The sequence below is a fragment of the Spermophilus citellus genome (assembly GCF_964194105.1).
Source record: "Spermophilus citellus genome assembly, chromosome: 6".
Classification (NCBI taxonomy): Eukaryota; Metazoa; Chordata; class Mammalia; order Rodentia; family Sciuridae; genus Spermophilus; species Spermophilus citellus.
In genome coordinates this window covers 40060898-40074546 of record NC_138187.1, presented here as the reverse complement: position 1 = coordinate 40074546, position 13649 = coordinate 40060898, and the positions used below count along the sequence as shown (strand labels likewise).

The 13649-nt window shown below is 43.9% G+C and overlaps 1 protein-coding gene across 5 annotated transcripts in view; it reads right to left on the bottom strand.

Moving 5' to 3' along the window:
- Nucleotides 1-9430, bottom strand: part of CHLSN (cholesin) — a 118457-nt gene extending 109027 nt beyond the window's left edge. The window contains exons 1-2 of one of the 5 annotated variants that reach the window (XM_081299407.1): nt 9351-9430; nt 984-1113 (exon numbers count right to left, since the gene is read on the bottom strand). In XM_081299407.1, coding sequence (XP_081155533.1) covers nt 984-1112 — 129 coding nt within the window. In that variant the 5' untranslated portion in view covers nt 1113; nt 9351-9430. Of the gene's footprint in view, nt 1-983; nt 1117-8376; nt 8400-9350 lie in introns of those variants that run through there. The other 4 variants (XM_081299408.1, XM_081299409.1, XM_081299405.1 and 1 more) reach the window with 4 other exon arrangements.
- Nucleotides 9431-13649: the final 4219 nt, after the last annotated feature.

Below are 13649 nucleotides of genomic sequence, written 5' to 3'. Positions count from 1 at the left end.
TCTGAAAAGTCCCGCCATGTGATTATGTGATGCGTGCCTAACCAATCTATATTTTACGCTGACTGACTTGACAAAATTTGTGATGTTATGCTATTTTGATCAATGCATACTACTAATTATAAAGAGAGCCCAATGTAGAAGGAAAATTTCAATACTCAGAACTTAGCAGTAACAAAAAATTTTAGATTTTTCAAAATTTAAAGGTATAAGCATATTTTTGTGGTAGACTAAGATTTTGGGATGAAGAATAGAAATGCATTAGGAGATTGTTCCTGCCTGGTCTTGGGTGGTATTTAAAACCCCAGTTATTTAGAATCTGTGGCATGCAATTCAAACAGTGATGTTAATAGCTGATTTTCAAACTCTCTGCTGGTATTAGTGCCAGGTAAGAACATTTTTAGTGTATGTTTTTAAACAGAGCTCCCCAGGTCCCGCCACCTATTGTCAAGGTGAGGAGCAATCGCCCTTTCTGCAGGGGAAGCCCCATTCTCTGAGCGCACATCCCCAGCCCAGCTGCAGGTCCCCAGTTACAATCCCAGCCCCATATTCCATTTTTCTGACTTCACATGAATGTAAAGCTCTTAAAATTAGGAGAATTACCATTTTTTAGTGATAAGCTCACAATGTTCCAATGGTGAAAATTTGCTTCCCTTAAAAATTTGGATTATTTTTATTTTCTACAATTCTGGACTAACTCGTATTCCTACACAGGCTATGGACTAGTCATCCACCCTACCCCAGGCACCTGACTACCCACAGGGGGAAGGACTCAAGGATCGCTCCCTAGGCCCTCTGTGGCCAATCTAGTCTACCACAGTTGCTGTAAACAGGGGCCTCACACAGGGGCCAGCAGAGAAGGCGGCCCAAGAGAGGCAGGAACAGTGCTCCAACCTAACACTGTACTTGCTCTCAGCAGGCACTGGGTGTGTCCATATGTAGCCTGTGTGTCTGTCCTCTGCTCCACAGAGGTCGGGTGGCCTTACCTTGGAGCTGGCTTCTTCGTTGTCTGCTGTGGTTTCAAGTGCCTGAGGTCTCTCTTCTGCAGACGCCTTCTTTACTTTTTTGCTCTTTTTCGCTGTCACTTCGGGACCTTTTCTTTTCTGTTTTGCCATCCTGCTATGGAGAAAGCACACTGCTAAATCCATAGGGAAAAAGGGGCTTCCACCATATAATATTTTTAAACAAAGGGGGAGCACTTTCCTACTAAGAGACTACAAAGGTATTTCATGAAATATAGTATACAAAAGTTAAAAAAAAAAAAAGTCAAACTCCTAGTTCATCACCAATTTAACATTTTGGCACATTTCCTTTCTATTTTCTGGGTGTTTTTACTTAGAGTAGCTGCATCATGCACACATTACATATTCTATTTTTTTAATGGCAATCTTTTATTTATTTATTTATTTGTTTGTTTGTTTGTTTGTTATGTGGTGCTGAGGATGAAACCCAGTGCCTCACACATGCTTGGCAAGCTCTCTACCACTGAGTTACAGTCCAAGCCCCATCATATTCCATATTTCTCACATGAATATAAAGCTCTTAAAATTATGAGAAATACCATTTTTTAGTAACAAGATCACAATTTTCCAATGGTGAAAATTTGCTTCCCTTAAAAATTTGGATTATTTTTATTTTCTACAATTCTGGACTAACTCATATTCCTACACAGGCCATGGATGAGTCATCCACCCTTACCCCAGGCACCTGACTACCCACAGGGGGAAGGACTCAAGGATCACCAGGAGCCTGGGACATCTCCTCCAACCAGGCCAGTCATAAGGACTTACGCAAGAAATATGGGATGTGGGAGGAGAGATGTGCCTTCATGGGCTATTTCCTCAGGCACAGCAGCTAGTTACTCCTGTACAAGAACAGGAGTCCATGAACTGTAAAACCAATTTCCTCCGTGGGAGTATGTGATGAGAGAACCAAGAGCAATGGCTGAGGTTGCCGGAGCCTGAAAGCTTCGGAGGGGAAGGAGGAAGGAACCCTGGACCTTGCAGGAAGACGATGGCTGCTACTGGGACCTGAAGTGGGAACCAGACTACCTCCAGGAGGGAGAAGTAGAAACTAGCAGCCCAAAACACCTACCCACATGGAACTCCCATTCTTATGGGGGAGCCAAATACATACTATGTTAAAAGCTGAGAACCAGCCAGGCACTAGTGCACGCTTGTAATCCCAGAGGCTTAAGAGGCTGAGACAGGAGGATCACGAGTTCAAAGCCAGCCTCAGCAAAAGCAAGGTGCTAAGCAACTCAGTGAGACCCTGTCTCTAAATAAAAAATATGAAATATGGCTGGGGATGTGGCTCAGTGGTCAAGTGACTCTGGGTTCAATCTCCAATACCCGCCCTCCCCCGAAAAAAAAATTGAGAACTGGTATGCAAAAGGGGTGGGTGTCATGGGAAGGTGGCCATGTAAACAGGATGATGGGCCTGGAAGCACAGCTCCGTGTAGAGAACTGGCCTTGCTGTGCAAGGCCCTGGGCTCAATCCCCAGATCCACAAAAGAAAGAGGATGATCATAATGAAAAGGACCAGAAGTAGCGAGCGTCCCCAGAGACCAAGACCAGTTTGGGGGCCAAATACCACTCTATGTGAGAGTAAGCCAGGGGAGCATAAGGTGGAGCTGGGACACAAGGGGAGCCAGCACCAAGGATCTCCGCTCCCATTTGGGTCTGTCACTGATGACAGCACACTGAAAGAATATTACTATTCTGGAGTCAGAAAATTCCAGGCTCCATATTCCTTAATTAAGCCTTATCTTTAAAAAGTATTTGAAGCCAGAGGCTACAAATTTCAATTAACTGTGTAATAAGATATCTTGAAAGAATGAGAGACTGTTGACATAGGGACACTGAAAACACAAAGGATGGCGCCAGCCCATTACCTTGTTAGAGAAAGAAGTTCAGCAAATATTTATACACCAGTTACTATAAAAGTTAAATCTATATTCATTCCGTAAGTTATCATTAAAAACTTTAATCACTAAGTCTATTTGCTAAAAAGAAGAAAAAGATTTTTCCATATTATAGAGTGATCTCTTTAACAGTTCTAAGAGATAACTCATAACTCTGAGACACTGAATGTTTCTTCTAGAAAATATTTTTCATTTTTGGGCAACTGATTTTCAACAAGGGTGGCCAGGCAATTCAACGAACGATCTCTTCAACAAATAGGGCTGTGACAACTGGACAGCCACAAAGGAAACATGAATCTGAAGCCCTACCTCACACCACGCACAAAAATAAACTCAAAATGGACCAAAAACATAAATGTAAGAACTAAAACAAAATTCTTGGAAGAAAACATAGAAATACATCTTTAGGACTTAGATGAGGCAATAGTCTCTCTGTAACATAAGTAGCAAAAAGAAAAAAGTACATAAATTGGACTACAACAAAATTTACAACTTTTGTGCTGCAAAAATGTGCCAACAAGAAAGTAACAAAGACAACTTGCAGTCGGAGAGAGAGCATTTGTAAATCACACATCTCACAAGACACCTGAATCCAGAATATACGAAGAACTCTTACAACTCAATAATAAAAGGCAAATAAGCTGGGCACAGTGGCTCATACCTGTAATCCCAGCGGCTCAGGAGGCTGAGGCAGGAGGATTGTAAATTCAAAGCCAGTCTCAACAAAAGCGAGGCACTAAGCAACTCAATAAGACCCTGCCCTAAATAAAAACACAAAATAGGGCTGCGTATGTGGCTCAGTGGCCAAGTGCCCCTGAGTTCAATCCCTGATAGCCCCCTCCAAAGGTTTTTTTTTAGTACACATTGAAGACCTGAAAAGATGCTTCACTTCATTAGTCACTTAGGAAATGCAAATAAGATTATGCTCAGTGGCAGAGCACCTGCCTAGCAAAATATAAATAATAAATAGATAGATAGATAAATAAATAAAGGTACATCAACAACTAAAAAATATTTTTTTAAAAAAAGAGATACCAGGGCTGGGGATGTGGCTCAAGCGGTAGCGCGCTCGCCTGGCATGCGTGCGGCCCGGGTTCGATCCTCAGCACCACATACCAACAAAAGATGTTGTGTCCGCCGAGAACTAAAAAATAAATATTAAAAATTCAAAAAAAAAAAAAAAAAAAAAAAAAAAAGAGATACCACTTCACATTCATTAGGATGCCTATAGTAAAAAAAAAAAAAAAAAAAGAGATTGCGATGGCTCAATGTAGAGTGGTTCCCTAGCAGGTGAAAGGTGCTGGGTTCCACCCCAGCACCATAAAATAATGAGTGAGAAAAAGAAAAGACATAATAGTAAATATTGGTAAGAATGTAGAAAAACCAAAGCTCTCATTCACTGCTTGTGTAAGTGGCGGAGTCACTTTGGAAAACAGTCTGGCAGTTCCTCAAAAAGTTAAAAACATGCAATTACCATATGACTCAGCAATTCCAGTCATAGGTGCATATCCAAAAGAAATAAACAACTCCACGTTAAAGTTTGTATTCTAACATTCCCAGCAATATTACTCATAACAGCCAAAGGTGGGAACAACCTAAATGCCCATCAATGGATGAGTAGATAAACTATAGGTATTCAGGGTGGAATATTATTCAGCCATAAAAAAGTGAATACTGATACACCTACAAAATGTGTCACCTTGAAACCTGATGCTAAGCGAAAGGAGCCAGATACGAAAGACCACGTATTGCACGATTCAACGCGCATGAAGGACTCAGGATAAGCAAATCGGAGACAGAAAAGGCTAGTGGCTACTCCGGCTATGAAAGAAGTGGCAGTGACTGCTAGTGGGGACAGGGTGTCTTCTGGGAGGAGGAAAATGTTCTAAAGTTAGATTTTGGCAATGGTTTCACAACCCCATGAATACACTACAAAAACAAAAACAAACTATATTCTCTCTCAAATTACCATAAACTTAAAAATACAATGTTCAAGGGGCTAGCATTGTGGCTCAGCAGTAGAACGCTCACCTAGCACATGCGAGGCACTGGGTTCGATCCTCAGCACCACATAAAAATAAATAAATAAAATAAAGGTATTATGTCCAACTACAACTAAATTATAATGTTCAAGTACTGTTTAAAAAATAAGAAAGATATAAATGGGGGAAAATGCATGTAGAAGCCTCCTTGTGTCTTTTTTTTTAATTTACTTATTTATTTATTTTTAGTTTTTGGCAGACACAACATCTTTGTTTTGTATGTGGTGCTGAGGATCCAACATGGGCCACACGCATGCCAGACGAGCGCACTACCACTTGAGCCACATCCCCAGCCCTCCTTGTGTCTTTTAAGTGGGCTGTTAGTGGCCAAGGCTGAGCTCACGGCTACAGGACAGCAGAGTAGCCTGCCACCATGGCCCTTGATCATTGCCATTCCCAGTGACTGAATTAATTTCTGTAGAGCAATGAAAACCCAAGACTTCCCTTCTGGTGGTTGGGAGGATTCTGAGGGGTCAAGGATGTTAAGGAAGCTAACCCTAACTACCACTTTATGGAGTTAGCATTGAGAGGCCTCACCAAGGCCAGGCCCTGCCCCAACATGCTCTACACACACCAGCCCACTCACCCTTGTGACCCATGCAGCTGGCATGCAATGCGGAAACAGGCACATCTGCCCATCAGAGTAGAAAATCAATAGAGAATGTCTGAAATTGGCCAATAACCACATCACAAGCATATTATTTAGAAACATGGAAGTAGAAACAGTAGAAACAGCTGCAAGATTAAACTGTTCTTGCCTTTAAGGAGCATGAATGGGGGGAGACAAATGATTTTGGTCTACAAGTCATCTATCACCATGTCAGTTTTCAGTTACAAGCATATGTGACAGCTAATTTGAAGGTTAAAAAATATTGATTTTAGCTGGGTGAGGTGGCATATGCCTGTAATCCCAGTGACTCGGGAGGCTGAGGCAATATTGCAAGTTTCAGGCCAGCATCAGCAACTTAGCGAGCCCTAAGCAAGTTAGCAAGACCCTGTCTCAAAATAAAAAATAAAATGGGCTGGGGATGTGGCTCAGTGGTTGAGTGTCCATGGGTTTAATCCATAGTACCAAAAAAATAAAATAAAAAGGGCTGGGGCTGTAGTCCAGTGGTAGAGAGTCTCTGAGTTCAACCCCCAGTACCAAATACAAACAAACAAAAATCAATTATTTTCAAAAAAGATTTTTTAAAAAATTATACTGTACAGTATTGGTCAGAGAATAGGAAAAAGGACATTATCATGCCCTGCTAATAGGAGGACAAATGAGTACATCCTTTCTAAAACGTAATTTTATAACATTTATCAAGTGCTTTGGCCCAGTAATTCCACTGCTAGGAATTCATCCTAATGAAATAATCATGGACAGAGATTTATATGTACATAGACGATAATGGCAACACTATCTCTAATATTAAAAAATTGAAAACACCATAATTGTCCAACAGTAGCAGGCCGGGGAAATGAATGACTCCTCCGTGCAAAGGAATATTCCAAAGAAACCATTAACAACTGTGATCTCAAGGAACATCTGTCACGTGGGTAAGTGCTCATAATACAATAAACTGAAAATCAGATATAAATCTATGGAAGACAATATGACTCGTTTTGTAAGAAAAATTATAGACAAATGTGCACAAAGGAAAAAAACTAAAAGGAAATATACTAAAATAGATTCAGATTATAAGAATGTTTATTGTTTTCATATGCTCTTCTGTAATTTCTACAATAAAAGCAAAAGAAAAGAAATTGTTTTAAGACACAGCCCAAAAGCTTCAATTAAGCAATTGAAGGATTCCACCAGTACAAAGCAGATGGGCCAGATTGAACAAGCACAGGACGACCAGACCTGCCTGCCAAGGCATACTGCCAGTGATCAAGACGGCTCAAGCAGGCAAAGCTACAGTCCCCAGGTGGAAAAGCATCTCACACGACCCTGATGAGATACATCAGCCTATAGGCAAACACCAGGCATACTTTTATTAAACCTAAAAATACCACCCACAGACCCAGATGACACGGGGGACATCTCAGTTGGTGATGATCTGATGTGGTCGGGACAGGTTCTAGAGGGGACCTCCAAACTCACCAGGCAAAGGCCCACCCTGAGCCCACAGAAGGGCGGCCCCCCACCCCTGGACTGTGGCTCTGCTCTGACCCATGCCTAGGCCATGCTCTGAACTGCCTGCTTAGATTAGTGGCCTCCTGGCCTCTGCTATTCTGCCCACGAACACTGCTCTGATGCCTCCCTATCTGAACACTACTATACTACTGCAGTCACTACAAGCCCACCACCATCCTAATGCCAAGCATCCATGACCAATTCCACCTCCTATCTTTCCAGCTGGCACCCTGGAATCCAATAATCTTTCAACCTCACCAAGATCTGCAATCCACCAACCCTACTACATTTCAATGTCCTTCACCCGTCTGTCTCGCCTCCACAATGTAATTTCCATGGTCTCTCAGTAAATCACTCCCATACACTCCCTTGTGGCTCTCTCCCTTCATGCAAAACCCCACCTCTGGGACCTACTCTGCCTGCCAGTGTACTCTAAGCCTGCAACTCCACACAGCTGGAGAGCCCACAGACTCAGGCTGACCAGTCTCAGTTTAAATTCAGAAGCTCTAAGCTCAAGGGGATGGTCAGTGCTGCACAGTGACTGAACACCTCCCTACTCCACCGACCTCTCTCCAGACTGACTCCTTCCTTCGCCTCTCCTAATCTCACACCTCCAACATCTTCTCTATTCTCAGTGTAGACCTAGTTTCTGATCACTGAGAACACAGAAAAAATCTTAGGGAACTTCCACAAGCTCCCACCACATCACCCATCCAGCCAGCATGCCCATGTTCTTATTAGGCCAACCCTTTAGGTGAGTTGAGTCCTCTCCCCCTTGCCTGTCAAGGCAGCACTTTAAGCAACTGTCCCCTCTCCTGCATCATTAGCTCTTCCCTTCTACACCACTTACAACCTCCCCTCTCCTCTCCACTGGCCCTTCAATGCACACTGCATTTCCCAGGAACTCTGGTCCTCTCTTGAACCCTCTCCCCAGCTCCTTTACCACAATGACACCCATGTGGCTCAGGCTCATTGCTGATATTCAGCAGCATGTGTCAGTTGCTCCCTGCCCTCTCTTGGCATGCATGTTCTACTTTTCTAGCAGAGACAGCACACTTTGCTGTTTCTTGATGGCCCTGATCTTGAACTCTGAAGGTTCTGGGCTCTGGGCTTCCTTACTTTCTCTGCTATCTCACTCAGCCATGTGACTCTAAATACCCGTTAGATGATGATGGCTTCAAGCCTTGTCCAACTGGAGGCTTCTTCTGGGCTCTCTCCCTGTATTACACTGCCGACTCACTCATATAACTACACATACACTTCGACATCTCCCCTGCACACTCAAGACTCACCCATCCATGATACTCAAAGTTCCTGATATCCTCCACAAACCGATCTTCCCAAGGTGTGTGTCCTCTTGATAAACACCATCTAATGAAATCCAGATTTTAGCTGAAGCTACAACCTCGGTGCCACCTACAACTCCTCTTGCTTCCTCACACACTCATCCAACCACCACTAAGCCCTATTGGCTCAAAAGTATCCAGAATTTTACTCTCTCATGGCCTACTACAATTCTCAGTTCTGCCCTCGCCCCTCCAGCTGGTTTCCCATCCAGAACGATTTTAAACACCTGAGATTATATCTCACCTCTGACTGAAAACTTCCCACTACAAGCCAAAGTCCTCCCTGAGGCCACAGGGTCCCACATGATCAAACTGCCTCCACCACAACTCCTTCTTTCTCTTTTCTTCACTTGGCCCTGGGCACACAGGGCTCCTTGCTGGTCCCCCTGCACCTGACGTTTCCACTACCTGGACGTTCTTCAAGCTACCAAGGTGTCTCACTCCTTAACCTGCTTCGCCCCTCCACTCTCCATCTCCCTGTCGTAACTTTTCTCCGTGGTTACATATCACCACCTGGTACGTGATCTTCCTCATCTCTCTCTTCTCCCTAGAACTTAGTTCACCAGATCGAGGTTGGTCTGGTTTGTTAACTGCTGTTTCAGCAGTTTCGACACACACGAACAACACGGTACGTTTTTTAAAATGAATGGATGGATGACGGAAGGAAATGCAACGCATGCTTATGATAGAAGCGCCGAAGAGCCTCAACAGGGGTTCTTAAAGCTCCAATCCGCAAACACTGGGCAAGAAAGGCTGGAGCCCAGACCCAGCGCATCCTCCGCTCGCCCGCGCCCGCCCGCCAAGCCTTCCGCAAACCCACGTGGAGAGGCCAGCGCACGGGGAGAGGATCTCCAGCGCGGCCCAGATCACAGGCACCCAGAAGCAGCCCCGCGCGTTTACCAGTGCCCACCTGCGCCCACCTGCGCCCACCTGCACGCGCCCTGCTGCACCGCCAATGCCAGCTTCCGGCCGGCCCCGCGCCTCAAGTACACGCCTGTCCCGCCTTCAGCGACTCGGCGCTCCCCATTGGGTAAAGCCTGCCTCGGTCTTCTAGCCGGCCAATGACAAGCGGCGGCCTCACGGGGGCGGTGCCTCTCCCGGGCGCGGAATGGTAGCGTCATCTCGCTGAGCCCTAGTTGCTGCGGGACCGCGAGTTGCCATGGCAACTCGCACTCCCCAACACGTGCAGGCTCGCGGGTGCCGCTCTCTGTTCAGAGTTGGAGCTGGTGAGCTAACTGTGGGCATCCAGATTTTTGTTGAGTTCTTAAATCTCGGGTGCAGAAGTACATGTGTTAAAAAGTAAAAACAAAGAATAGGGAATGCTGCCATGATACCGTGTACCATCTTCAAACGCAACAAGTTAGGCATTGCGCACAGATGGAGTGCGTTCCACTCCACTGCGTGCAGGTAGACGCAGACCTACAGGGAGTAGATACAAAATAGGTTAGAACAAATAAAAGGAATAGGTCAGTAATCCCAGCGATTTAGGAGGCGGAGGCAGCAATATGCCAAGTTCCAGGCCAGCTGCAGTCATTTATCAACACTTTGTCTCAAAATAAAGCGGGCTGGGAGTATAGCTCAGTGGTAGAGCACCCTGGGTTCAATCCTCAGTATGCCCACCCTCCACTAAAAAAAAAAGAAGAAGAAGAAGAAGAAGTGAAAGGAAGGACACGGAAATATAATTTTAATCTTAAATTCCAAGTACTTTTTCAGTCCCGTCACTCCCCAAATTACTTCTTCTTCTAGATCTGTCACTCCCAAATTTTGGGGAAATCTGTAAATTTTAAAAGAGTTACTGGAAATTCACCCAGTTGTGAAAATTACCTTGGACACTGTTCATTAGTTCACATAATGACTAGAATAAGCAAAGAAGAGATACAACATTTTAAGAAACCTATAATTTAGGGGATTATCAACATTATCTACTGATCGGATAATGAGACCATGTGAACCACCAGACACCATAAACCACCTTGTGATCATCAGAATGATGTCATCCTTACCTTCCCACCCCCACCCCTCACCAAGTTTCTTTGAACCCCAAAAGTGTCTCTGTCTCTTGAGAGGGTCCACATTCTCCCTTGAATGCATCTTTACTTTTTAAAATAAATCTCAGTTGGGAAGTAGCTATAGCAATGAGCAGTGAAATGCAGAGAAAGAGAAGAGAGGGGTGGGGAGAGAGAGAGAGAGCTCTCTGGCTTAAGCCTCGTTTTGCTTTTACTTTCACTTATAATAATAATATAATCTTGCATGACTTTTGGTGTCTGATTTTAAATTTTCTTTTATAGAAAAACAAGAACCAGGATTTAGAGTTTCAGCTCCTTGCTTTCCTGTGATATCTGTGTCTTTGATGCATGCTGAAATTCTTTCCTATCACCTATGTCAAGAACTCCACTCGTGGGGCTGGGGCTGTAGCTCAGTAGTAAAGCGCTTGCCTTGCATATGTGAGGCACTGGGTTGGATCCTCAGCACCACATAAAAATAAGTAAAGATACTGTGTGTTTATCTACAACTAAATAAATATTTTTTTGAGAGAGAGAATTTTTTAATATTTATTTTTTAGTTTTGGGTGGACACAACATCTTTATTTTATTTTTATGTGGTGCTGAGGATCAAACCCAGCACCCCACACATGCCAGGCAAGCGGCTACTGCTTGAGCCATACCCCCAGCCCTAAATATTAAAAAAAAAAAAAAAAAACTCCACTCATCCTAAGTTTAGGACCCCCTCTGGGAATTCCTGGGACCTCTTCTGGTGACAGACACCTGGTGTACCAAGTTTCAGCTTTTAGAAATAATAAGCTAGATGCTTTTGCCATGGGAGGAGAGGGTGATAGCTTGTCAGCCAACTTTTAAGATGAGCTTAGAGGGATGTAATATGTACCAGAAGAAAGGTGGAATCCAGGGGACTTGGGGTGCTAGCACAAGTTAGTGCTCTCTGGTGTCACTTGCTTTGCTGATTAGCTTATGAGTAAATTATAATAAATACCTGGTTTGTCTCCCTTGTGTGTATATAGGAGAGTGTCTACAAGGCACATAGTCAGACTTGCCGAACCACAGGAATCAGCAGGTTGGAGATTCAGTTTTCAAACAGCTCCAACTGGCTCCCAAGAGTGATTGCACTACTCCAGCGAAAGAAAACACTCACCCATACAAGTAATATGTAATAAAATATGAATATATGAAAACACAGTTGGTTTTGCTTATTTAGCTCTGGGAATGTATGGGTAGGCAATGCATTTCAGCTTTTCACTGAGCACAGTTAAAAACTGATCCAAATATAGCCATTTTTTAAAAAAGATTCTGGGACAGGGATATAGCTTAGTGGAACAGCACAGAAAAAAAAGATTCTGGTTTCATTCCCATATGGGACATCAATAAAAAAAAAAAAGAAATTCTGTTTTATAGCATTTGAGCGCTAATTGAGCACTAAAATATTATGAGGCTAATAAACAAAAGAAAAAAGAATCCCAAAGCAGTTGGCCTGACATTTAGGGCAATTTTCACTTAGGGTACAGCCGGTTCTGGAAACGACAGCAGAAAGCCTGGATATCTGAGCAGGAATTCTGACAGTTTTGTGGGCTGCGGGCCCAGAGTTCAATGCCCTATCTTCAGATTGAGAGCCAGGAAAGCTACACGGTGAGAGTGACTGTGAACTAGAAGTAAACCGACCTCACGAGTCCTCCAGAAATCCACTTCAAATTCACCTCAGTGTTGAAACTGCATTGGAAGGATTCAGGAATCATTGCCACTAGACAGTTGAGGGAAGAAATGGTGAATTCTAGAAGACAGTCTCTTGGGCCCCAAATTATATTTGCTTATATACTCTGTCCAGCTCCATAGAAAATAACTATCTGTGCAAGAAGACATCACGATAGAAAGCCAAGAAAAACTATGTACAGTAGATTGCTGACCTACTCATCTGGCAGTATAATGTCATAGATCATGATAGCTCCAGTCATGTGTTAAGGTGACGTCCAGTGGTCAGTATTGTAGGGGGGCACATGGAGCATCCTCAGTGGTTTGGGATCTTCTGCAGGAGAAGGTTTGGCTTTACTCCAGAACTCAGGGGACTGTTCTGTGACTCTTATTGGGGTTTGCCAAGGATTCCACAGTCTTATCCCCCACATACCTCTCTGGCATCTTGGATCTTCCAAGTTATACAGTCCAAGTGCGAGATAGTTGATACTATAAACCCCACCTGCTACAGAGCCTTCTCTTACCAGGAGACCCAGTCAAAACTCAAAATCAGACTTCCAATTACTCAATACATGGGTTGTGGCCATATTAAATATGATATAAGCAGCCTCCAAAATCTAAAGGGTCCGGGCTGGGACTGTGGCTCAGTAGAGTGGTTGCCTAGCATGAGCGAGGCACTGGGTTCAATTCTCAGCACCACATAAAAATAAATAAATAACTAAACGTACTGTGTCCATATACATCTAAAAAACTTTCAAAAAAATCCAAAGGGTCCAAGGAAAGGCAGGACTCTTAGTGTTGGAAGATCATATTTATATTCTATTTCTACATAACAAATGAACCCAAAATTTAGCAGCTTAAAAGAACACTCATTTTTCTCAGTCTCTTAGGTCAGGAGCATGGGCATGGCTTAGCTGTGTGCTTCTGCCTCTTGGTTTGTGGTACCCCGAACTGAATAGGGTATCTGTCAGGCTGTGCTTTCATCTGAAGGACTGTCTGGGACCATCCCCTCCAAATTCACTCAAGTGAATACTGGAAAGAGTCATTCCTCAAAGGTCACACCCCTGTGGCAGTTGGCCTCCCTCAGTTCCTTGCTATGTGGCTTCTTCACCAGGCAGTTGATGACATGACGGTTGGCTTCGTCCAGAGACAGTAAGAAAGAGGGACACAAAGATGCGTGGACTGCCTCTTGGAAAACTAATCTCAGAAGTGACTTCCCATGGCTTCTGCCATATTCTGTCCATGACATCTTACACTCAGAGAGGGGATTCCCTAGGAGCAGGAAAACCAGGAGGTGGGCATCACCAGGGGCCATATGAGAGCCTGCTGGATCCTGGCGGAAGTGTGATCGCTTGGTCCTGGGACATATGGGGGATATTCCAGATCTCTGAAACTTCACTCCTACATCCAACCCCTGGAGCTCAGGACTTCATATTTTCCTCCCCTGGACATGAGTGTCCTACCTATGCACCCAGAGTACTTGCCACCTGCTCATCACCAGGTCTGTTGAGCACGATGTCA